At 37.2% G+C, this 26,551-nt stretch overlaps 3 protein-coding genes across 5 annotated transcripts in view; all 3 read right to left on the reverse strand.

Annotated features, from left to right (window-relative positions):
- The window catches only part of LOC133857282 (putative E3 ubiquitin-protein ligase XBAT34), a 34,629-nt gene extending 27,241 nt beyond the window's left edge, over nt 1–7,388 (reverse strand). Inside the window, exon 1 of the mRNA XM_062292488.1 lies at nt 7,258–7,388. The gene's annotated coding sequence lies outside the window, so the exon portion shown is untranslated. The remainder of the gene's footprint in view (nt 1–7,257) is intronic.
- Nucleotides 7,389–10,610: 3,222 nt separating this feature from the next.
- On the reverse strand, nt 10,611–13,700 carry LOC133857283 (rho-N domain-containing protein 1, chloroplastic). The gene is made up of 2 exons (XM_062292489.1): nt 13,548–13,700; nt 10,611–12,045 (listed from the first exon to the last, which is right to left on the reverse strand). Exons 1-2 carry the CDS (start codon nt 13,693–13,695, stop codon nt 10,913–10,915), a joined length of 1,281 nt encoding a protein of 426 aa, XP_062148473.1. The 5' UTR covers nt 13,696–13,700; the 3' UTR covers nt 10,611–10,912.
- A 3,571-nt stretch (nt 13,701–17,271) lies between these two features.
- Nucleotides 17,272–24,537, reverse strand: LOC133858151 (mitochondrial ATP-independent inner membrane protease subunit 2-like). 3 transcript variants are annotated; one of them, XM_062293610.1, is made up of 6 exons: nt 24,375–24,536; nt 23,651–23,823; nt 19,806–19,989; nt 17,979–18,088; nt 17,748–17,862; nt 17,272–17,612 (listed from the first exon to the last, which is right to left on the reverse strand). In XM_062293610.1, exons 1-5 carry the CDS (start codon nt 24,444–24,446, stop codon nt 17,781–17,783), a joined length of 621 nt encoding a protein of 206 aa, XP_062149594.1. In that variant the 5' UTR covers nt 24,447–24,536; the 3' UTR covers nt 17,272–17,612; nt 17,748–17,780. The 3 variants fall into 3 exon arrangements, with proteins under 3 accessions (XP_062149594.1, XP_062149595.1, XP_062149593.1); XM_062293611.1 differs by having other exon boundaries at nt 17,272–17,862; nt 17,979–18,085; nt 24,375–24,537; XM_062293609.1 differs by having other exon boundaries at nt 17,272–17,862.
- Nucleotides 24,538–26,551: the final 2,014 nt, after the last annotated feature.

A 26,551-nucleotide genomic window follows, 5' to 3' on the forward strand; every position in this document is an offset into this window, starting at 1 on the left:
GACCCCTTCAGGTAGAAGACTTGGTTGGGAAGCATGCGTTGGGTTACACGTCAGAGAGCAAGGTATGACCACTGCATCGGGTTAATGTGAGTGTTACTATCTTGTATCTAGCTTTGTTTTCTTAATAGTAGAATTCCTGGGTTTGGCTGCCCCGGAGTGGTTTTTCTCTTGATTGAGTTTCCACTTCGTTAACAAAAATCTGTATGTCTTCTATTTTCCGCTGTACTTAATTTTTGTTGACACTTGTGCACACACTTTACTTTTAGAAGTCAATTTCAATTTTCACAAACAACAATCAAGTCCAAGCACCTCTTGAACTTGAGAATCAAAACACACTGTGGTGCTAACGCTGCTGAGAGTCTGAAATGTGCATCATCTGAAGTACTCATAAACAAAAGGATTTTCTTCGCACCACCCAAATCCTTCATTCCAAACTCTTCACCCAAAAGAGATTTTAACCTCTTAACCTTAAACATGCTTTTAGCAGTAATAAGCATGTCATCCACATAGAGCACCAAATAAGCATATGAAAATTGCTCACAATACACAAAACGCTTGTACCTTTGTCCCGGAGATTGTTCCAAGCCATACAGCAATCTCCCCAACCCGACAGTCTTTGCGTCCTCTGGCAATTTCTTCAAATCCCATGTCTGGTTCTTATAAAGTGACTCAATTTCCTCATTCATGACAACAACCCAAAATGCAGACTTATTACTTGTGACGGCTTCTGAAATAGTAGAATACTCCTAGACCACAGTGTCTTCTACCATTGCAAGTGCACATGCTACCAAATCTGCAAAGCCATATGTCTGAGGTAGTCTAATCTGTCTTCTCTGTCTACCAGCCGCAATACTAGTTTCTTGTTCTTCTTGTGGATCATCATCAAAATCGAAACCAAACTGTTTAGAATGGGCTAAGCTTGAGTGCCATCTTGCACCTTCTGTGAATCTTCTACCTGAAGCTCCACCTGCTTGCTAAAACCCAAACACATATGCCATAACTGAGTGGCGTCTGAAGAGACATCAACTGAACTTGTCGCCGTACTACCTTGAAGAAAATAGAGGCCATTAACCTTGTTACTTTGCATCATAACCAATGGACCTTTCCAAACCCGAATAACTCTACCTTCACCGGAATACTTGTATCCAAGGGAGTCCAAAGTGCTCAAAGAAATAAGATTTTTCTTCAAATCTGGTATATGTCGAACATTCTTTAAAGTCCTCACGATCCCAACATGCATCCTTATCCTGATTGTACCCATACCAACAATCTTGCAGGCAACATTGTTTCCCATCAAGACTGAACCACCATCGACTGACTCATAGGTAGTAAACCAATCCCTTTTAGGGGACATATGAAATGTACAAGCAGTATCAAGGACCCACTGATCGCTAAAACGACCATCAGAACTAGTAACAGCAGGGACAAATCCTGAATCTTCAAAATTTCCTTCAACAATACCAGCCACAGAAGAGGAACCACCTTCCTCTTTATTTTTCAACTTCAGACACTCGGATTTATAATGTCCATACTTTTTGCAATAGTAACACTGAATATTCTTCTTGGACTTGGATTGGCTTCCCAAGTCTTTCTTACTGGATCGACCTCTAAAATTAGAGGAACTTTCCGAACAACCTTTAACAAATAAACCCTTAGCCTGATTATCACTACTTTTCCCATTCAATCTTGTCCTCAACTCCATAGAATTCAAAGCAGATTTAACATCAACTAAGGAGATGGTATCTCTACCATACAACATTGAATTAACAAAATTATCAAACAAATCTGGTAGTGAACACAACAAAATCAAGGCTCGATCCTCATCATCTACTTGAACATCAATATTTTTCAAGTCCATAAGAATTTTATTAAATTCATCAAGATGATCACAAAGAGGCATACCTTCCTTCATCTTGAGGGTATATAACTGTTGCTTCAAATACAACTGGTTAGTGAGAGACTTCTTCATGTACAGGTTCTCAAACTTCTTCCAAAGTTCAGCAGCAATTTCTTCATCGGCAACCTCTCTCAAAACTCCATCTGAAAAAGACAACAAAATTGCACTATGAGCTTTTTCATCAAATTCCTTCATTTCCTCCATTGATGTTGATGGCACCTCACCATCCAAAATCTTCGCCAAACCTTGTTGTCGTAACAAAGCCCGCATCTTGAGTCGCCATAAACTGAAACTATTCTGACCATCAAATTTTTCTACTTCAAATTTTGTAGTAGCCATCCCACAAAATAAAGATCCAAGCTCTGATACAAGTTTGTTGTGACAAAACTAATATTTCAGGATCACTAAAGAAGCAGAAAAATAGCATAATAGCAAATAACCACAACACAAACTCAAGAGACACCAAGATTTAAGTGGTTCGGCCTAACAAGCCTACATCCACTGTCGAAGACGATCCAGGAGAAATCCACTATCAAAAAGGATGGAGTACAAAGTGCAATACAAAGAGCAACAATTCAAACCCAAAAGCTCCAATACACCTAAATCTCACTCTCACACAAAGGAGAATTAATACACAAAAGAGAAAACTTTCTCTAATTCTCTAAGCCGTAAATAGCACTACAAATTGTGAGAAAATATAAGTGAGAATACAAAAGGGACTTAGTGACTTATCTCTCCCAAGGAGTCTGCTGAAAAACACTGCACTGCTGAACGCTCTCCTTCTTTTCTTAAGCTCAACAATGTCTTCTTGCACACCACACAAAAAGACCAAAAGAAGCTTCTCGGTTATTTTCAACAAAAAAGGCTTTTTGCCCTTTTATTTCACAAAGCTTCTCAAAGAAGCTATCTCCAAGCTTCTACAAGAAGCTGCACCAAGCTTCTAGCTTCCAATGGAAGCATTCCACAATGCATGGCCACGTGTGTGGACAAAAATAAGTCAAAACAAGTGGGGCCCACAATAAGACTTGATAAATCAAGTCACAAATACACTACAACTGTTACCTTGTTAAGGGAGCGGTAGTCCATGTACATACGCTATGTTCCATCAGCTTTTCTCACTAACAGTACCGGAGAAGTGAAGGGACTGTTGCTTGGCCGAATAACCCCAGACTGCAAGAGTTCCTTAACAATATTCTCAATCTCTTCTTTCTCATAAAATGGATACCTATATGGCCTCACAAAAATCGATTGAGCTTCCTGCTGTAATGGAATCTGATGATCGTGCTGTCTAGGAGGTGGCAACTCCTTTGGCTCCCGAAACACATCCTCAAACCTCTACAATAAATCTTCCAAAGAGTTGGAAAATTTTGTTTCACACAATTATGTCAAGACAGAGCCCTCACTACTAGAGTGCAGCAGCTGTAAAACCACCCTTTTATTTTTCTGTTGGGAGACTTTGATAGTAGCAGCATTTTCCAAACTCCATACACTCCCTTACTGCAACCCTTTTAACAAACACCTATTTCCCACATAGGTGAACTCCATGGTTAAGGCAACGAAATCCCACAGTATAGGCCCTAACAACCTCAACCATTGAATGCCTAATACCACATCCCAGCCAACAAGTGGTAACACAAACAGATTCACTTGAAAAATGAATCTTTGCACTCTAAGAGCAATCTCTCCACTCCTTCATGGACTAATCACCTCTTGTCCATTAGCCACCTTGACCTTAATAAACTTCGAGTCCTTAGGCATCACTCCCAACATAGCTGCAAGTTTAGAGTCCACAAAATTGTGTGTACTCCCAGAATCTATAAGGACTATCACCTTATGATTCCTTAGGAAACCTATCAACCTCATTGTCTTAGGTGTAGATGTTACTGTGATGGCATTTTAGGAGATTTCCGACTCTACTCCTTTTGTATCTCCACTAGGGGTGATCAAATACCCGCGGATCCGCCCCAACCCGCATGCCCTGCCCCGCCCTGCCCCTAAAATCTTGGGTTTTAGGTGATTTTTTGCTGGTACGGGTCTAAAACTAATATACCCGTGCGAGGCCGGGTGGGTTGCGGGTTGGGGTTTTTAAAAACCCTGGGGGCCCGCCTCGCCCCGCTAACCATCTAAATACCTAAAATTCTAAAAACCCTACCCATCATTTTTATTTTCTTAGCCAACAAACCCTTATGCCGCTGCTGTTCGTCTTCTTCCTTTTCTCCTTCACCTTCCGCCCTTCGTCTTCTTCCTTCCATTTTCGAGGAAGGAACCACCATGGAGACCTTCGCTTGCTTTGCCTTGAGCCTCTTGATGAGAATCTCCAAGTCGTTGACGATCTCCCACGTGTTGTCAAAGACGATCCCGTGGTTGGGTGAGACCACCCACGCAGCGGTCCTCTGCTTCTTCTGGGCGAGACCACCCACGCAACGGTCCCATGGTTCGCATCGAATTGCTAGAAAAATCCTCTTCACCTTCTCCGATCTGCTACTTCTCGTCGCCATTTTTCCTCCTTTCAAGAGGTGAAACCAAACATTCTCAAGTCGTCTTTTCGTTTGTGGATTTTGCTATCATTTCTTTATGAATATGACTTGAATCTAGGTATTGTATATGGGTATTGAATCTTTGCTAGCTTTCTAGGTATTGAATCTGGCTTTGGTTTGATTTTTCTCAAGTTTTGGCTTGAATTGGGGATACCCGCACAATCCGCCCCGCACCACCCCCGCCTTGCACGGATGCATGGGGATTTTAGCGGGGAACCCGCCAAAAAAGGGGCATCCCCCCCCTCCCCCCCGCCCCATGCTCAGCCCTAATCTCCACTACACAATTCATGCTCTTCCACAGCAAGTGTAGCTTCATCCTCACATTCATCCTCCACTGCCTCAATCAAGAACAATTTAGGGCCTTCACAAACATGTCCTCGGTGCCACTTAGCATCACACGAGTAACATAGCCCTTTTTTTCTCCTCTCCTCCATTTGAGCAGAAGAAATTTTCTGGATAAGTACTATGGCCATAGCAGTGTCCCCTCCCTTAACCGGTCATCGAGTAAAAGCTCTAGATGGCCCTTGGAAGCTCATTTTAGGATTATAATAACTACTGACCGATTGTCGACCTCTTTGATAAGTCTTGAATTATTCTATTCAAGACCCCTTAACTTGCATTTGTTATACCTAGTTTGTGTTGTAAATATAATATTTTGTGTAGTTTTGTGTTTTATCTTATTTTCAGGTCTTAGTTGAAATCTAATTCAAAACACTTGAATTAGACCTAAAAATACATCAAGGGTATTATAGTCCATTCCAGAGTTTGAGATTGCTCTTGCCAATTGAAGAATCGGCTAAGGCAAATCGATCGATCGATCGAAGTTCTTCAGTCGAAGAAAAATCGATCGAACCAGGACAAGCCCGACTACGATCAAGGGAAATGCGATCGATCGACTTTATAATCGATCGATCGATTTCTCTGTCTTTCAGAAAATCAGATATTTCAAGATCTTTTGAATTCTTTATGCAATTCAAATCATAAGTTGGATTTTGTGGACAGAAATGGACGCCGACCAGCTCTGTTTGCGTGGCTATAATTAATTCTTGATGGTCTTTTGTAAATCCAATTCTCTATATATATGAGATTACGGATTTAGGTTTAGACATACATCTTTTGGGGTTTGTTTGGATTTTCTCAGGTGTATCACTTTAATTTCTCATGTTTTAGTTTACTTTGATGCACGTTTTCTGGGCTTAATTCCATAGAGCAATTTCTTCTTCTTTTTCCTCTTTGTTCTTCATGTTCTAGCTTAGGTTTTTCTCCCCTTTTGTAGTCTGAATTTCATAATTTTACTATAGTTGTTTTTGATTCATTTCTTTCTTGTTTTCTTTACTGTTTTCCTTTAATTTCATGCTTAAATTAGTTTACTTCATGTCTAGCTAATTTAGTTCTTAGGGTTTGATCAAAATCCTCTCCAAAAACCATGAAGTGTTCTTGATGTTCTTGAGGTTTTCTTAATATGTTTGATGATTGTGTAAGGCTAAAGGATTGCAAAACCCATGCTAAAAGGTTTTGTTTTCAATATTTCAATCCATTTATTCATGAAAAAGAGTTATGCTTGTCTATGAGTTTTCTTGGATTCATGAGTAAAATCAACATTTTTGAAAGAGAATGATGTCTTTTGCAATGATGCTATTTGACATGATGTGTGATTTCTCATTAGAGTCACCTTATAGGGTATGCTAGGGAACACCAATCATTTCACACCTTTGGTAGTCTAAAATGTTTTTCAATTGTGGTTTAAACTTTATGTGAAATGATTTGGTGTGAAACTAGATATATTTTATCATTGTGGCCTAATTAGGGTTTTCATGTATTATGTATACTTATTAGGATGTGTTGTAGAGTAGTAAGCTAGGGAGCATTAATCACTCCACACCTTTCGTAGTGTAAACGTTTTTCAATTATAGACTAATCTTTACGTGGAATAGATTAATGTAAAACTAGGTGCTTTATAACTACGTCTTAACGAAAGTGTTTTCATGTCGAGGTCGTCGTAATGGTTGACGCCAATTACGCGCTCATATCATGTATGTTAGGAAGATCCATATAGACTTTAAGCATTTCATTGGTTGAGGATTGGACAAGATCAATACCCTAAGTTTTCTTTAAGTTGTTTTCAATTTCCGCTTTCACTCATTCACTTTATTGTTGTAGCTTCAATTCTACAACCCTTACTTTTATTTTTATCTTTAAGTTAAGTTAAATACGCTCTTTAATATTCCATTACGCAAAACAACCAATAATCTCTGTGGTTCGATCACCCTTACTATAGTACAATCGAAACGTACTATTGCGAGTGGTAAACTTATAAATTTAAAATCCACGTAGCCGGTTAGTCCCCTACCACTCTTGCTTGAGCAGTACTACCTAGAAGCTTAGTAGATTTTCTACTATTCAACATCAACTCTTCCTGCATCTTAGCTAGGGCATAAGCATCAGGCATGGTTTTCGGATTGAACATCCTGACTGGAAGACGAATCTTATCGCTTAGACCCCCTAGGAAACAACCACGCTTCAAATTGTCCAATAATCATGAGACTCTATTAGCCAAATACTCAAACCGTGACTTATACTCCTCCATACTACCAGTTTGCTTTAATTTTACTAGAGCCTCCATAAGATCATCATAAGACCCCTTGCCAAATCGAGTCCGGAGAGTTTTTAGAAACTCATTCCAAGTGATCAGGCTATGGCTATTTCGCAACTCTTGGAACCACACTAAGGCCTTGCTTTCCATACGGAAACCAGAGATAGTAAATCTCTGTTGGTTTGAAATTGCATAATAATCGAAAAACTGAGAGGAACGGTAGCACCAACCTTCAGGATCATTACCGTCAAATCTAGGAAAATCAAGGCGTAAAGGTCGAGTCTGAAAGGCATCACCTCCTGAAGAATCCGTCTGAAAGGCATGATCGGCATTCTTGCTGGTTTCTCCAAGTCCGTCATTAGCATCTACACACTTGACACTCCGGTTCTTTGAGCTTAAAATGTGAGCCAATCTGCCGAAATTGTTCTCCCTGCCTTTTAAGCATTCTGATCATTTCTTCTTGTGTCCGCTTAATCTCCTATTGAGATCGTTTGAATTCCTCCTAAGATCGGAGAGTAGATTGCACATCCGATTGATTATGCCGCACATTCGCCTGAACTTCCGAAACTACCGCGTGCAGCAACTGCAAACCATCCTGCACCTCCCGAACTTCAGCCGAAGTTGATCTTGTCTAAGTCATCGCAGTTGATCACAAATCAAGAGCAGAAACAATGGATCTAGGCTCTGATACCACTTGTAGCAGTACTGATCTGCTTTAAGAAATTGAGATAGAAATTTGAGGAGATTGAGGGAGAATTTGAGAAAAAGGAAGAGGAAATTTATGAGGAACAACAATGGAGACTATTGTATTCAACAACTGGCAGTTCGAGGCACCAAAACCCTCCAGATCCAAACAGTTTACAACTCGAATGAATGCCCCCCATTTTGTATAGGTCCCTTATTTATACTCCTGCCACATAACATAAATACAACCAACAAAATAGGCAAGCCTAAACGGCAGCGTTTTAATAGCAACAATAAACCGAACAGAAAATGAACTACAACACACTTCCTTATTCGATAGTACTCCACATATAATGAAGTCCACGTGTCACCAAGCTGAAAAGACAGCTTACAGAGACTTCCAATGTTCTTGAACGTTTTGGATTCCTAGAAGAGATGTGTTAGTTGCATAACCAAAAGTACACAATTTTTACATAACCAAAATATATTGGTGGAACCCATGCACGTAGGTCTCTTGGTTGTGTAAAAATTATGCACTTTTGGTTGTGCAAAAATCATTTTCCTTCGTGGAAAGGGTGATGTGGCACCCTATCATTGAATTTATCATTTTTCTATGGTCTTTGTGACAAATATTTGGATCCTCCGTTAAAAAAATAAACGTCAGAGATGGCTCACCGAAAAAAATAACTCTACTTCTTTTTCATCATTTTATCATTTAAAGCAAGCCATATGACTCACGTGCATGGTCCCACCAATGTATCTTGGTTATGTAAAAGTTGTGCACTTTTGGTTGTCCAAAAATCATTTTCCTTCGTGAAAAGGGTGATGTGGCACCCTATCATTGAATTTACCATTTTTCTTTAGTCTTTGTGACAAATATTTGGAGATCCTCCATTAAAAAAAATAAACGTCGGAGATGGCTCACCGAAAAAATAACTCGACTTCTTTTTCATCATTTTATCATTTGAAGCAAGCCAATCAACAAGTGATACAATTCAAGCAAAAGTTGATGAATAAAAAAATAAAAAAATAAAAGAAGAAGAAGAAGAATTATGATTATGATAAAATTTGCATTGAGATTCTGTCATTCTGATAACTTTTGAATTCAGAATATAATGTGTTAGTTCTTATGTTGATTGTCGTACCCATCAAATGGAAGGCAGGACGAGTGGTTAACATTGATTAACTCTTCTTAATTCGATGAATTTACTAGAAATTGCAATTTTGGAAACCACCCTCTTTTTATATATATATATATATATATAAAATAAAGAAAATCAGTTTACTTAGGTTATTACCCATTGGGAAGCTTGATAATTGTATTTTTCAACGTGGTAATTTAAGATAGATAAGACCCATAATTAGTTAGCCATGAGCTTTCTTAACTGATAAGGCATGCTTTGTTTTTGTTGGTGTTGAACAATGACAATGAAAAGACTATGATTTTTTTTTATTTTTTATTTTTTAAAGGGAGAATGTCATCATTTCATTAATAATCTCAAAGGGTAACATAGTTACAATCAAACTATCAATACATAGGCACAGAAAAACAAATACTCCACTACAATTAACCTAAAACTCAGAACATATTGATAGTTGCTACAAATAAACCTAGTCAACAGAAATGTGCCTCTGCGTTGAGATATGAACCTCTACTTGCACTATGGAGTTGGTCACAATCTGTGCTTAAACGCAATGACCAGGCTAAATTTAACCCAAAGCAGACTATCAAATACATTCTGTTAAAAACAAACTGAAAAACATTCAAAACAGACTCTGCGGTCGGAAGGAGCACCACCAAGGACGGCGCGGTAGCACACGCGCCGTCGACAGAAGATCCCCTGCAACAGTCGAGCACCAGAAACCTCCGGGCGCCACCAAACAGGGCAAAATGTACGGAACGTGGCCATCACACGCGGCTCAAGATGTGAAGAACACCCTAGTGCGTGATGACCACGCGCCGATCACCGATGAGCTTTCCAGGCGAAGGAGGCATCGGCTGAACCAGAGGACGGCGACAAGCAAGGCTGGGGGACGCGTATCGACAAAAGGGTGGCGAAACAGCATAGATCTAGTCTCAAAGATTGATAAAAATTGAAATATAGGCAAGCCATTCCACCAACAACCGGCAGACTCACCCCCTCCGGAGCCTCTCTGGAGTGTTTTCCTGCCACAACCAGAGAAAAACTAAAAAAACTAAGAAACCTACACAAACCTCCATAGTCCAAGAGGACTAGGAGGACTAAAACCACCACCGGAACAAGTCCGGGGGGACTCAAAACTCTACAGCCCTAGTGGCTGGGAGACTCCCAGCCTCTAGCCTCCACCGGAACAACCTAGGGGGGAACAAAACCTCTCTAGCCCTAAATGGTCTAAGAGAGGATGCAAAGACCGGGAGGAGGCTGCCTCCCTCCCCCGGCAACCGACGCCCCTGCTGAAGAAAACTTTCTGGAAAGAGAAGAAGAGCTGAGAGAGTAGCAAGGGCTCTTTTTTAGTAAAGCCTGACAATGAAAAGACTTGAGAGAAGGAAAAATGAACTGCACATCACATGATGATAGGTGCACTTTGTTTAAACAATCATGTGGTTTTCATGCCGTCCAAAGGAGGGGTTGGCTCAGTGGATCACCGGAGGGGTTGGCTTAGTGACAAAAAAGCTTGCTCTCGTGAATAAAAAAGTACACTTTTTTTTTTTAATAAAATTACACTTTTTATTGAGGGGGGGGGGGGGGGGGGCGGGTTAAAGGTCCCCCCTATCATTTGTCCTCCATAGACACAATGTCAAGGAAACGAGACTCGTGCCTATTATCACGAATGAATCAAGCAAAACAGATCACCCTTGCTGCCAAAGACGTAAAAAAATTAAATTGCTAGTTGAAATATAGAGCTTTCCCATATGATCTTACGAGTAAAACCAGAAAAAAGCCGCAACTTGAATCTGATGCAATTTTAACAAAAAGTAACATGAAAAGAGAAACAACAATCTCAAAATCAACAACAATAACTGATCCAAAAAGACCTAAGAAATGGAGAAACGGTTGCTTCACAACTAGCACAAGTCCTTAAGAGGCCTAGGAGGGTTTGAAGTGAAGTACAAAACAAAGTGATCAGAAGAGTATATTATCAAAACAAGAGGCAGTATTTTAAAGCAATCTAAGAATGTTGAAGTGGTCTCTCCCTTTTGCTTCTCTCATGCATCATGGATCATACAAAACTCCCAGTTAGCAACTCCACAAGCTCACTCTTCTTCATCTTTGAATACCCTTTTACACCACGAGACTTTGCAAGCGCCCTCAATTCTGGTAGCTTCAATGCACTCAAATCCCTGTGTTCACTCGTCGGTTCCACACCTACTTTCTTATCATTATAAGGATCGGTATCTGAAGTCTCACCTTCTGACAACTTAGCAAGCCTACCATCTGGAATGGTGACCTTGGGCTCAGGCTCAGGCTCAGGTTCAAGCTCCAACTCTGGCTCTGCCTCTAACTCTGGTTCCAACTCTTGTTCAGTTTTTAGATCATTCTCAACCTGATTTTCCTCTCTCTTCTCACTTGAATTCACATGTGGCATGATATTGATAGGGTCCTCACCAGAATAAATGGGCTGGTATTTCACACGAGGGACGGGAGACTTGCGCCGGAAATTTGACAAAGGCCTACTTAAAAAAGAAGCATCAGGTTCTTGGGCATCACTCTTCAAACTGCTATTTGAATTATAGAAGCTTGTACTTTTTCCTTCATTGTATAGGTCATTCTGTACTGGCTGCTCCGAAGTGAAGTTTTTGTTGCTGTCATTGCTCCTGCTGCTTCTCTTGCTTTGCTCAACTGAGTGTTTCCGCAATAACTTAAGGAGGGAATCCACAGTTTCACTCTCTTTGCCCTGCCCTTGCAAGGCTTCAGTCTTCTTTTCTTCTTTGCTTGCAGCTCTCTCCCGAAGCTGAGCCTGGACCTTTCTGAATAGCTCGACAATTTCCTTCTCCCTAGGTCCAGGGGCTGAAGTTACATGAAATTTCGGGGCACTGGAAAGCGAGAGCAATGGCCCATTTTTTGAAGATAACATATCGGATTCATTGAGGTTATCAAAGCTCTCTCTCTCTTCATTTTGCCTGTTCCTGTTTCTAGAATAACTGTGCCTGTTTTGTCTTGAGAAGTCTGGGTTTCTCCTATGACCACTAGAACTTGCTTGGCAGACAAAAGCTGCTCCCTTGGAAGCACATTTAAGTGATCTGATCTTGACCTGTGAATGTAATCTACAGCCAAAACGAGAAGGAGATATAGTGGCTGCTCTTCCAGAAACTCCTGAACAAGGGAGACATCCGCCTTCTACCACCCCACAACCTATAACAAAGCCAAGATCTATATGTTAGAATATTGATTAAATTAATTTTATTTTATTTTTCCTATTAGCTTAAGCTTTTGAGAGAAGTAGTGATTTAACATTGTATCAGAGCAAAGGTCCTGAGTTCAAACTCTGTCTCCGTCATTCACCTCTCATTTCAATTAAATATTCCACTTGTTAAGAGAGTTTGAGCCCAGTAGCCCACACGTGAAAGAGAGAGAGAAGGGGGGTGTTAGAATATTGATTAAATGATTAAATTTACTATTTTCTATTAGCTTAAGCTTTTGGAATAAGTGGTGATTTAACACTATACATAAAAAATAAAAAATAAAAAATAAAAGAAGAAGAAGAAGAAGAAGAATACATAATCATAGTGTGAGAAGCTTTCCTTTTTTAATTATCACACACATATACACGTATGAGCCATCTGATGTGATTCCCATATGAGAATATATATATATATATATCCTTCCAAATTAGAATCATTTAAATACCAAATAAAAAAGTTGATGCCACTTTTCGCTCCTATACATACCCTTATTTTTTGATGAATTCCTATACATATCCTTATAAACATGCTAACTAAAACATAGCATGTCTCACAAGTTTGTGTCACAACTTATCTAAGCATGAAAGCACTCTGATCAAAAGCATGAAAATCAAGTATGGCCTAGCACAAAATTCATTCTGAAAGAGGATCAAACCAATATAACCGACACTATCTAAGGCTATCAAATACTTAAAACATCAACCAACCACTTATGCCATGTATTATATGATAGCAAAAGCATAAAATCCCAGATTAAGTTATTAACTTATCAAACCTCTATAGATTGAGTGGTCCCAACTCAATTTCTTACCCGCAGGCCAACACCCAAAAAGAAAAAATAATACTACTTAATTGAGTCTAGAGAGAGATGAAGAAAAGAAGACAAGTGTCAAGGTGATGCTCATCAATACATTTTCAAGTTTTCTTCATATTAAAATAACCTGAGTCATTGTTAGCAATTTCAAACTTCAACTAATCAGAAAGCAGCCTCAGACTCTAATGTTCTTCTCTACAGATGAAGCCAAAATACAAGATGCAATATACTATAGTCCTGCTCCCAGCTCAACAAACATTCGAGACTGGAGAAAGCATTTCAACAAACAGATTGTGCGCAACATAAAATCCATCATAGCATACACATGGGATACTCAATTCCCATAAATTTTTCCAAACGTATTACAGCAAACAAGTCGATTTTCCCAGGCCCTTTTGGCGGCAACAACCAACATTCACACCCACATATACACGAACAAAAGCGAGAAAAAAAGAAGAAGAAAAATCTTATTAAACAATCAAAACATGAATACCCATTTGAGAAATGTGGAAATTACACAAAAAACGATAATGGAGGACCCAGAAACCGCGTTTTTCCTTTCTTTTTCCTACTGTTTCTGAGGAACCAAACAGAAAGAAAAAAGCACCAAAGGAAACTTGGGATTGTAGGATAAGTACCTGGAACGTTCTTGGAAATGAGGCCGACTGCTTGAGACATTGCTCTTGTACACAGAGAGCTTAGAGTGAGTGAGTGAGTGTGTTCAGCGGTCGCTTTGCATTTTCTGGTGTCTGAGTTTTTCTCTAAGTCCCAAGGCTTTGTTTTCATAATTATATAGCCATTCTGCCATTGATAAGGGACTGGTAGGGTAATATGCGGTTTGGTGAGGGGCAAAATGGGGGAAGGAGGAAATGTATCAGGTTGTTTCGGGTTCGGGTTCGGGTTCGGGTTCGGGGTTGTGTGACTTGGATTTGCACCCTCCCATAATCCCATAATCCCATTCTTTTTTTTTTATAAAAAAAAAAAAAAAAAATTTATTTTACAATTTGAACAAGGTAGCAATATTGGGCTAAATGTTCTAAAGATCTACTTTTGAGTTTGGGCGGTGCAATACGTCAATGTGATTTGCTCACCATTTTTTTCATTGATACAAAGATAGAATCACTATTTGTTATTCATGGATTACATTTGGTTTTATATACAAAAAGAAATTGTAACATCATGTATAAATGGCCGTACAATCATTCGATGTAACATACAGGGATAGAATCAATGGGGCCGTGCGAGAGATTAGGCTTAGCTCCTATTAAAATTAAGCTTAGTCTCTCGTTGATGCTTTGACCTCAATGAAAAATTATGATTATTGTTTACACAGTTTCCGAACAGTGACGTGTCGATCGTAGGGTAGTTCTTTTAACAGTGAGAGCCCGAAGAAGATTGCAGGGCCGATAGCCTTGGAATCTGCAAAATAGAAAAAAGGGGTTCGTCGGGGGTTGGCCGACGACGCCTCCTCCAATGATGAAGTTAATCGCTGCTTTTGTGAATATGAAAGAGAATAACAATTAATGCAATTGAGAAGTTAGGTGTTACCCATTTAAGATTTCTATTTATATCACATTCTTTTTGTGAGCTCGCACATGTGATCTTCACAATGCCGACTAGGACCAATTTAACTTTGATCTGACATGATCAGCGGTCATTTATAGTGTTCTGACCATTAGTATGATGAACTGGCCTGAACAGCGGTGCATGGCGCTGTTGTTCCCTCTGTACTTAGTCCTGATTGAACTGGCTGATCTCATGTCTAATAAATGACCAAAGATCTTCATAAATGAAGAGATCTTCCCTTTTGAACATATGCCGAATACCTAATCGATCGTCCAAGTGTCCAAGCATTACTCACTCGGATGCTCAGCACTACCATTTCTTTTTAAAGAAGCTTTTGGCTACGATGGACTCTTTTGATTGATGGGCCTGTTTCGCACTACCCCCCTCCATGGTATTGGTCCATCCTTGAGGCCCAATCCAATAATTCAAAGTATAATTACCCAACAATTATGTTCCTAATCGTACAAATATTTGATTTACTTTTGTTTGACTTAAATGATTTAAGAAAATCCTTTTTGTGTTGGGTAATGATTCTATTGTTTTATTTGTATGCATTTGATGGAAAGAAATCAAGTGATTGGCGTTGTGTTGCCATGGAAAATGAGGGCATCAACCAAATATGTTAGATGAAAATTAAGTGCAACTTCATTTTCGAAAACCCTAAATGATGAAGTCTTTCCGTTGCAAAAATGATTTATCTGGTTTCGATGCTGTAAAATAAAAGAACACGATATTTGTTGTTAAAAAATGAACGATGAAGATTGATTTGAACTAACAGATTCATTTTAAACGGTACTAAAGTCTACAACAAAAAAAGTTGTTCAAACACAAAGCAAAAAATAGAGACGATGAAGCCAAAATACAAGATGCAATACACTATAGTCCTACTCCCAGCTCGAGGCATTGGCCACACAATCTCCATGGTTAAGCTTGGCAAGCTCATCCTCCACCACTACGGTCAGCTTAGCTTATGCCCCCAGGCACTCCAACAAATCTTGCCCTTATTATCGACATTTTTTGCACCTCTGCTCTTCCCATAGCCAAAGATCTCAACCTTCTTGTAACCCTGTTATTATTTATTATTTCCACTCTTTCGGTGTTTATTTTGTCACTGCCTTCTTATATCTCTCCAAGATCCAAGAGCAAACTAAAAAGAGCTTCAAGGACCTCCTCACCACCACTGAAAGAAACACACATGCCTGAACCGACACATGGTTTACAAATCACAAGATTTTACTCACTTTATGACTAAAGAATGAATTGAGTTGAAAATTGTTGATATGTTATTCTCCATCATTACTTGAACTACCATCATCATTGGGAGGACGAGGGTCTCTGTGCCAATGTGAAAGGAACGAGTTATCAACTTCCAAGAAGGATGTTAGTGGTGAGTAATCAACAAGAGTTGCAAGCAAATAGCATGGAGATCGCATGACCAATGCCTCAAGCTGGGAGTAGAACTATAGTGTCTTGCATCTTGTATTTTAGCTTTACTGTGTATATTTTTTGCTTCATGTTTGAACAACTTTTTTGAGTTAAATATCGTTAAACGAAACTGTTAATTCCTTTAAAAGATTGGCGTTCTCTATTTTAAAATATCTATCAATCAATTTTTACCGTCCGTTCTTTTATTTTATAGCACAAAAGCCGAATCCAAAATAGATAACCCACTTGGAGCACCACACACAATAGTTCGCATCCGACGATGCTCAACACAAATAATAGTGTACATTTTCTCAATGAAGTCAACTTATAGGAACACCAAAGCAAATAGCATTTATTTTTTCTTTTTTATCCACTAAAAATCAATTGGATTTGTCAACTTTTAAGCAAGGAAAAAGCATGCTGCACAACTTGACAACCTGTTGTGCGAGTATCAAACCCCTTTAAGCAATGAGCTCTATTTGTTAATGCATTTTAGGACTTTTTTTATTTATTTATTTATTTATATATGTGTGTGTGTGTGTGTGTGTGTGTGTGTGTGTGTGTGTGTGTTTGGTTTGAAATGTAACATAAAAGATGAAAGATGATTTTATGTTTTTAAGAGTAGTTTTTTAAATTATTTTTTAAGAGTAATTTGTGTTTAAATTGTTTGTTAATGTTTTTGTTTTAAGAAAACAAAACACTAAGGCAAAAAGTAAAAGTTTTATCAAATGGAGCCAATCTTACACCCATCTCTAGAACCCCTCGCCCCTATAGGTAGAATTCAATTCCTCAAATCCTGCCCATAAAATTGTCATATATTCTTTAAAATGTGAGAAGCCCATTTTTTATTTTTATTTTTATTTTTATTTTTAATAAGACTAACATAATTGAATTATCAATTGAACCAACTAACACTCATTTTCCTCCCACTCAATTTGAAAGAAACCTCTATCCTTTATCAATTGAACCAACTAACACCCATTTATTGCTTACCCTTTTCCCCTTTTTTTTTCTTTTTTTTTTTTGACCTTTTGCCTTTGGTTTTTTGCTCGTACCCTGTCCTAGGGGCAAAAAAAAAAACAGCAAAAAGATTTGACCTTAAAATGGCTTGGGCATCTCTTCAAAAAAAAAAAAAAAAAAGAGGGCTTGGGCAGAATTCTGATGGGTGCACTTCATCAAGACCAATGTAGGCTAAATCATGGTCCTTTCCAAGTATCAAAATGTTATTTAGAGAGAAAAAAATAAAATTATATTTGGAGAAAATTGCAAAACATGTTTTTTTGAATGAGATCGACCAACAGAGCCATCAGAGAGCATTGTGCTACAGGCAGTGATAGGTGCAGAGCATAAACAGAGACAAAGACCTGACCCTGTGTAGAAGACAATCGCACTGATTTTAGAGCATAAAGAGTCTTAAAACAAGCCCAATAATGGCCAGCAGTTGGTGTGAAAAATAGGGAGTTTTCAGAACCAGATGTTACACTTCAACACTTGGCAATGGTAAGCTCATAGGCAATTAAAGGCAAGCCAAAGAGGTCCAATATAAGCATCCAGAACAGCAACAAGATTGATTCCCTTCCACTCTTTTGGCTAGTTTTAAGACTACAATATCTTTCCAAAGTAAAGTCAAATATAGCCGAAACTCAATTCGGCAGAGGCCGCTTCATATGCATCAGTTTGGAAAGAAAGACCGGACTACCCGATCGGAAAACCTGGTCAAGGAAACAATAAATACACCACCCTTCCATAGCCGATGAACAATTTAAAGTCCTCCTTTTATTTTTCCCTTGTAGTTCAAGCAAAAAAGAAATCCAATTGGAAAATTGGGAGGAAAGAACAATACATACAAACTAAGTCAGTGCTTTATGTGGGGCAGAATTTTAGGCTTTGTGATTTTTTGCCATCTCATCAACATCTAGTTCGACTTCCAACACTGGTGAATCCTCTCTCATACTGAAATGACTGGTATACGAACAAAAATTTCAACCATCATCAGAACTTTCTACCATAAATAAATAATAATAATAATAATAATAATAAAAAGAGCAAGTAAAATGAACTTGAACATCTGAGCTCACCTATTCTGCACAGGGCCATGATCTACAGCCGTTCGCAGGCAATATATTACTCTGCCAACAATGTCAGTCATGGGCACTGGACCAAATGTTCGACTGTCGTTGGCTTCCTGCTATTAGAGAGAGAAAAATAAAATATATTATCCGTTTGTGCCCAGGCATTTCAAGAATCAAGCATAAGCATATGCTGGATATAACAATCGACCCTAACCACTCTATGCTTGCCGCTCTCAATCTGTGAAAAAGAATAATAAAAATTGAAAGAAAAAAAAAAAAAAAAAAAAAACACAAATAACTGCATATATAAGTTTTAGCATGCTTCTAAATGGGTAATGTAGGGCTGGATTCAGAAGTGGAAAATTCCCAAAACTATAGCATTCTAATTTCAGTTCTTTAGTTGAGGAGACTGAATTCTATTGATGAACTACGAAATAATAATAGCCCAAAAAAAGGTAGTAAAATGATCACTCTCCCCCTTTAAAGGGGGACACAATCAAAACTGCCAACATTCTAGACATGCACAATGAGAACATTTCTGAACAATGCTGGATCTTACAAGATTTACATAGTTTTTGTGCCTCTTTCAGCATTGCAAAGAGTTACAAAGTGGTAGTTCTTCAGAAAGGAAAAATAAAAATTAATAAAATTCCCAACAACCCAAAATGACATGGTCTAAAAGATCTTCACTTTCAAGGCTAAAGAGAGAAATAGGCACCTTCTAACTAACAAAAGATGAAATTCGGCAATACTTTATAAAAGACTATGCAATTGTAAATTCTAAAGTATCATAGACTAATTCTTTTATTTCTTTCTTTAGGGGAGTCTCTTACTGTCACCAATCTCTCTTTCTTTACTTCTTTAGGGGGATTATGCAGATCTCCACCAACAGATGATATAGCTTTTTCGAATAGAACGAAATGACAAAAAGATGATGAGAACTTGGAAGCATTGGAGAACAAACCAAGACAAAATTACATAAGCTCCAGTTTATGTGAGCTTGTGCACATGTTAAAAGCATATAACTTTGAAAGCAAAGTACAATAGATAATATAGAACTTCTTCTCTCACCATGGACTTGTGTTTTCGGTAAACACAATTCCGTAATCAGCCAAAGAGATAGATACACCCGAATATATATATATATATATATATATATATATATATAGAGAGAGAGAGAGAGAGAGAGAGAGAGAGAGAGAGAGAGAGATCTTCCAGAATCTAAATCATGAACTGAATTGATTGTAGCTTTATGAAAACTGTCTCTTAGCTCTACTTATGAAGTACCAAGCAGAATAATTAAATTCGTTCCTCCAAGATTTTCTGATGGAAAGTTTCAAAATTAGAACCAGTCCCAGAATGCAGTATATATCATATAGATCAAACACTAGGTTTCATTAGGTTCTTCATCTAGAGACTCGATGTTTCTGAATAATTCAATGCTAGTCCTGTGAGCTTCCTAGTTGGATGACCAGTACTACACTTCTTTGGCGAGACCAGCACCTAGGCTTAACAATGTCTCCCATTTAAATTATCATTTTTCTCCAAGTATTTAGCATGTTTGAGAGTATTACAACCCCCCACCCAAAAAAAAAGTGAAAAAAAAAATATCTTTAGAAGAAAAGCATAAAGAGGAATAGCACTGAAATTCGATATGTAGAATTATCGCTTACTATTTTACTTATTGCTTGGAAGGAGAGTAATATTCTCTCGCTTATTCGCTTTTCCAATATCCATACCATGTAGAAAGAAAAGTAGGGTAATCCAGTAAACGAACCAGACAATTTATCTGAATATAATGATTGAATTACTAAATAAGAAAGTCCTGTCTACCTTAGGCTTTATGTTTTCATTGTCAGCCAACACCCAGCACTCATCCTTTTCAAGAACAAAAGGCTCATCTTTTTCATCCTTAGAGACCATTTCATACCCTTCAGTAGCAGCCAATCTTCTGACTAGATAGTTATCTGATTTCTGGGGGTCCTTCAACACTACAACATCTCCAACAAAAACACGCCTGTCAAAGAAACATGCATGCTGTAAATGAAATTGTAAGTCAAACAAGAGATATCAAGATACTAGACGACCAATGTGATATCAAGACAATCCAAAAGTGTGAAAAACAAAGGATGGCAGCATCATAGAACCGAAATATAGGCTATGATTTGTTAGCTTCTTTCCAAAGTCATACATACAGACATGTTTGTTAATATAAATCACATCATGTACAAGGAAGAATGGTCGCGGAGGCCTTCTCCAAATCATTCATCTCAACTCTCAACAACACAAAATCTGCTTTCTTGCCAACATGTGAGAAACTTATGAAGTTAACCTTTTCACATTAATTTTTGAAAACTTTCAAGCGTTATATAAAGAGTTATAACAAAATGAACATCTGAACCTGGAGTAGATCTCAAGCAAATTATCATTATAAGCGCAACCCAGGTACACAAGAAGTATACAAGAGAACTGCTTAATTAGGAGAAGAAAAAAGAACAAGGAAATCATTAAAGCCAATTACTAAAGGAGCTAAGGATGCAGCTGTCCAAGTAAAAAGAGAATAAAAGGTCTTGAGCTTCTCTAATGTCCTTTCTTGATCCTCGAAATTTCTATTATTTTGTTCCCTCCATAGGCACCACAAAAGGCAAGAAGGCACCATCTTCAACACAACAGCACTCTAAGAGCGACCACCCATTCACCAGCAAGCGAACAAATCAACCACCCTATGAGGCATAACCCAAGACAACCCAAAGCGGCTGGAAATAGCATTCCATTAGGCGCAGGCAACTTCACAATGGAGAAGAAGGTGGTTCACAGACTTCCCATTCCTTTTGCACATGCAGCACCTATCAACCACGATGACATGCATCTTCCTAAGATTGTCCATGATAAGAATCTTCCCTAAAGCCATCAACCATGCTAAAAAAAAAAAAAAAAAAAAAAAAACCCTCTTTCAAAGGAGCATTGGTCCGCCAAATACTCTTCCAAGGGAAATGAACGTCATCTATACAAACAAGGACCCTGTAGAAGGATCTAACATCAAACTCCCCTTTGTGAGAAGGGGCCCACCAAAGCTTATCTTCCCCTTCCCTTCTCACTCTAATGGAATACAACAAAGTGTAGAAGGAAGTCAAGACATTCACTTCCCAATCATGAGCCCCTTGAACAAAGCTAACATCCCATTGAAGGGAACCACTAGAAAAATCCAAGTGAGCCGCAACAAACGCATCCTTTTCACAAGCAATGCCATATAAATCTGGGAATACTTCCTTAAAGGTCATCTCTTTGCACCACACATCATCCCAGAATCTGATCTTGAACCCGTCTCTCAGCTCAAATTTGGTATGGCTAAAAAACAAACTCCACTCCCTCCTAATATTCTTCCAAAGCCCTACCCTATGCGGCCCAGGGGGATCAAAAGAACACCACCCACCCCAACCACTACCAAATTTAGCATCCACAACAATTTTCCACCAAGCCTCTCTCTCATGCACATAACGCCACAACCACTTCCTTAAAAGGGCCCTATTGAACATCCTCAAGTTCCGAATCCCCAAACCTCCCTCAAAAGTAGGGGAGCAAACCTTGAACCAACTAACCAGGTGATATTTTAATCTTCTATGTGACATATGCTTTTAACACATTTAAGGAAATAAATCCAAAAGTATCATCCTTAAAAAGGAAAAGTTTCATAAACTTGTTCTAATTGACAACAACTCTCCCAGTAACTATGATGCAATTTCCATATGTATTCCCAGAACTTTCACCAAATTTCCAGCGTTGTTTCTCGTGTATTTTCCAGATCACTCAAATAGAAAACTATTTGGGCAAGAGAAGCAGGTTCCAATTCATACTTGTGAACGATAGCCAACAAGTCTCCAACAAAATATGATCTAGTTCAACGGTGTTTAAGGTTAGAAACATATGTGACATCTAAATATTTACTATCCTGCTAAGGAGGAAAGCATAATAGGATGAGCATTTCCCTTCGAATTCCTCATGCAATGCCTCCATTGTCACCTTATCATTTACAGGACACAAAAGCAAATGATGAAACTAGGATAAAAAACAACATGCTCTTTTCGGTAAGTAAAAAAAAAAATGCATAATCACTCCGTCCCAAATCGTATCATGTTTGAAAAAAGCACAATGGTTGAGGAGGCTCAAATAATTTTGGCGATGTTATATACGTAATCCTGTTGCACAAAATTACCCTTATACACAAGAAAAATTTATCTGGTATGTTAGTGCCAACTATGCTTCTATAGTTCTATTGCTTTATTTTATACATTTAAATTTATCTCTTTTTTCTCCTTTTTTTTTTGCTTTTGGCCATTTTTTAAATTTATCTAAAGTAAGGGTAACATCAGAAAGTAGAAAATATAAATGCATTGAATTCTACAAATTTGGGACAAGAAGGGAAGAAAAAAAAAAAGGACTACCGACCACTTAGTTTGGGAAGTAGTAAAAACTAAATAAGATCCCATATGAACATCGATGCCATAAATCATAATATATTTAAACAGGCATCAGAGCACAACAATGATTGAAAATAACACTATTACTTACAGGCTTATGGCTCACACTCCATTTTTTATCATGTGCACAAGTGTTTTCATGCACAACAAACAAACTCTACTTCAATCAGGAATGTAGTATACAGGATTTGCAGATGAATTCAGTCAAAACTGTTCAATTCCGTGTATATCTAAGGTCATATAACAAGCTATACCTCTATCGGTGTTCCAAAGTGAAGCAAAAAAGGAAAACGAAATTGTGACGATAGGCATCAAGCAAACCATCAAGGATGATATAGTTAAGTATTTCTCCATTTTCATAATTTTTTTTTAAAAAAAAATACGCTGGAAAATTAAATCTACCCCCCAAATAAATAAAAATACACCCAATCCCCAAGCAAACAACAGGATAAGAAGGGGAATGATAATATTCGCATTCTTTAGTTAGCCTAAAGCTTACCAATAGAACCATATTAATTTTTTGAAATTCAAGTCCAAGAACATTGATATGAGAAGTGAATACAGAGCAGATAGTGCTTTAACTATATACAAAAACTCAATTAAAGTGAGCATGCCCATGTGTAAATATTAAAGAGATTATGGATGAAATTTTTAATTATGATAGACATAGTGGACTAGTGGTTGAAAATGGCTCACACTAACCTAATATAATCTAATTTAAGATTTTTTTCCTTTTCTTTTTTGATAAATATGAAGAAGTGAATTATAATTACACATTTTTTATGAAATGGAACTAAATGTTATTAATATTTCTGTAAATTGCAGCTGAATTCAAATGAAAAATATGATGGTGGTAAGTTTAACAGATCCTTCAAAATGTTCAACTAAATTGGAAGAAAAGTATTAGAGAATCGAGCTTGGATTAACAATTATGAACTTCCTGGCTGAATTATGAAATCACAAATTACATTTTGAACCCCAAAGACAATTGAAATGCCTCCTATGAAGGTCACCTAAGCAACAACTCACCAGAAATGCATAGTATAAAGACATTATAAGTAATGACACCGGGTATGTTCAAGTTTGTCCAGTAAATTCATAAGAAAATATATATATACTTTATCATACCGCAGCAATAGAAAATTAAGATGCAAACATACAGAAAACGTGTTCTCTTCAGTAAGAGAAAGGTAAAATTACGTCGGATCTGCAGCTGGTATTTTCCGGACGAGAAGAGTTCCCCCTTGAGCACCTGTAGTAGGAGTCATTTCCTCACCCTTATTCCAGTGCAAGTACGTCAACCGTCCCTGAAGTAGATTCTTCCAAATCGCATCGCCTGCTTCTCTGTTGGATATTTGACCTCTTTGATAGTCCTGCATCATATTGCTGATATGGTCAGGAAAATCCATAGAGAAAAGAGACCCATGACCACTATTGTGCGAAAAAACCAAAGAAAAGAAAAGAAAAAAAAAAAAAAAAAAAAAAAAAAAAAAAAAAAAAAAAAAAAGAAGCAAAATAAATGAAGAAGAACCAACAAAAAATTTAAGCACTACTTCACCAAGCATACCCTCTACCCTCCATTTAATCGAAGAATTACTTCCCATTATACACCTATAAGCTAAAATTTCTAACCTAGACCCTCACCTTCTCTTTACCATTTTACATTGCTCTGACTAGCACTTCTTTGATATAAACATAAATCTAACAACTTTCATCATATCCCAGAAAACCCATTTGCTATTCAGAACAAACCCATCAAAAAAATAAAAACTAAATAAACAAATCATAACGAACCCACATAAATATTTAAAGAAAATTGACGTTTCCAATGAGAGGAACCAATTATTCAAAATCAACAAAACCCATAAGCAAAAATCACGATGAAAATTGGTAAACGAGTAGACAGGGAAACGAAGTGAAGGACCTTCCAGCTAAGAGAGACGGAGTACTCGATCTTGTGGGCTATGTACCGAAACCACGTTGATAGGGAAACCATCGCAAACAGAGACTCAGACCAGTCTTATTTTTTTTGTTGTTGTTTAACGAGGTTCGGCCTTCAGAAGAATACTATAGGCTCAGTGTGAGGGATATCAAAAGTAAAACCCCTAGATTTCATTTTTTTTTATATTTTGGTGTCATCCATTTTCAATATTTTCATCATTTTAGCAGATTTTTACTGTTTTTATAATTTAAGCCACTGTTTTTTTATAACTTAGTACAGTCCTTTCTATCAAAAAAAAAAGGTTGGACTCTTTTTTTCATCCTTTTTTTTTCTGAGATTTATTAAAAACATCCTGAGTTTTCCCTTTGACAAATAAGAATGTATCAATGTAGGGAAATGCTAAAAATCCTCCCATCATCTCTTCTTTGTCCACTTTTTTTGCTTAAAAAAATTGATTTTAAGCAAAATGGTGTCTCTGATGTGACATTAGAGACACCCTTTTGCTTAAAATCAATTTTTTTATTGTAAATAGAGGATGAAGGGTGGATGAGGGGTGCATGTGTAGCACCCCTCATCAATGTATCCAAATCTCCGCCACCATAGAGGGGGCGGTGAAGATGGATCTCTTCCCCTCTTTTTCTTTTTCTTTTACTTTTATATATATATATATATATATATATATTCACTATTTTGTGTGGTGTGTGGATATATAATTGTGTAGGCTTAAGTGATTTATAAAGATTAGTGTATATTAGATACAATGTTTTTGTCAAACTTATTGGGGCAGTGCTATGCACTAGCAAAATTTTTAGAATTCATTCAAAAATTTTGCTTATAGATGGTATTCTTGTAATTACATAGTAAAAATTTTGAAATTCATCCGGAAATTTTGCTTACGGATGAATTCCGGAAATTTTGCTACATCCAAATATTACCCAACTTATTGTAATATCTTAATCATCTATTTATGGATTATTTATGTTAAATTATTAATTGCCCCAAAATTTTAAAGTGTTAATTTAATCATTAAATTAATATTCTAATATTCAGTTTCAAGTGTGGACTCAAATTTTACGTTAATAAGTAAAGCTTAACACGTAAAATATTTTATTGAAATAAAATGTGAATTACAAAGACAATGGCAATGCTATGATACTATGTAAAACCATAATTCATCTTAAAATCATAAGATGTTATGAAATTATGATATTAATAATTTAATTAATATTATAACACTTTTTTCATGTGTGGACTCAAACTCCACATCAGTAAAAACACTTATAATATTTTATTAAAATAATAATTAAATTTAATCATTTAACATAATATCAAAGTAAATATACTGAGTTTGAATTTCGTCTTTGTAATTTATATCTTAAATCAGTTAGAAACTGAACGTTTAAGGCTAATTTTAATTGAATATTTTATATATTGAGTTTTATTTATTAAGAAAGAGATTGAGCTCATACGTTAAGATAGGTTTTAAAATATTATTAAATTATTACTTTTTTATTAACTTGATTTGTTGGCACAATTAATAATTTAACAATTTAGCTGAAGGATTGTTTATCACATGGAGGCATAGGATAGACGTGGGACACGTCGCCTACTTTAAAACCACTCTCAGTAAGCCAACATTTATTGAAACTGTTAAGTGCAGTTGGTAGGCTCCATTGTTAATGTTTTTCCTAAATGATATTTTTTATTACTTTTTGTTTGAAAAAGGTTTTTTAATGTAATATAAACATAAAAGTCGTTTGAAATGTTTTATTTTTTTAAAAAAAAAAATACAATATTCCTTCAACAAAAGTAAGGTTACAAAGATAATTTAGAGGAGTAGATACCCCAACAATAAGCCCAAAACTGACAAAAAAACAGCACCAATACTGATAACAGCAATCAAGAAATTAGTGTGTTTTTAACTCCAAATTAATCAAAAAAAATTCGGTCTTCTTTACCTTGGACAAAGCCAATGATTAGTCCTGCATAAAGCAAATAAAGCACTAAAACAGTGGAGAGTAGGAGCATGACTCTTGAAAGAGCATTCCACCATGTTCAAAACAACAACCCTTTTGCGGAGGTTGAGAGGCGTGCACTGATTTGGTAATGGAAACAATAGCCCTTTGCAGGGGTTGAAGGGGGGTGAGTACTGCTAAAGT

The sequence above is a fragment of the Alnus glutinosa genome, chromosome 14 (genome assembly GCF_958979055.1).
Source record: "Alnus glutinosa chromosome 14, dhAlnGlut1.1, whole genome shotgun sequence".
In the NCBI taxonomy this organism is placed as follows: domain Eukaryota; kingdom Viridiplantae; phylum Streptophyta; class Magnoliopsida; order Fagales; family Betulaceae; genus Alnus; species Alnus glutinosa.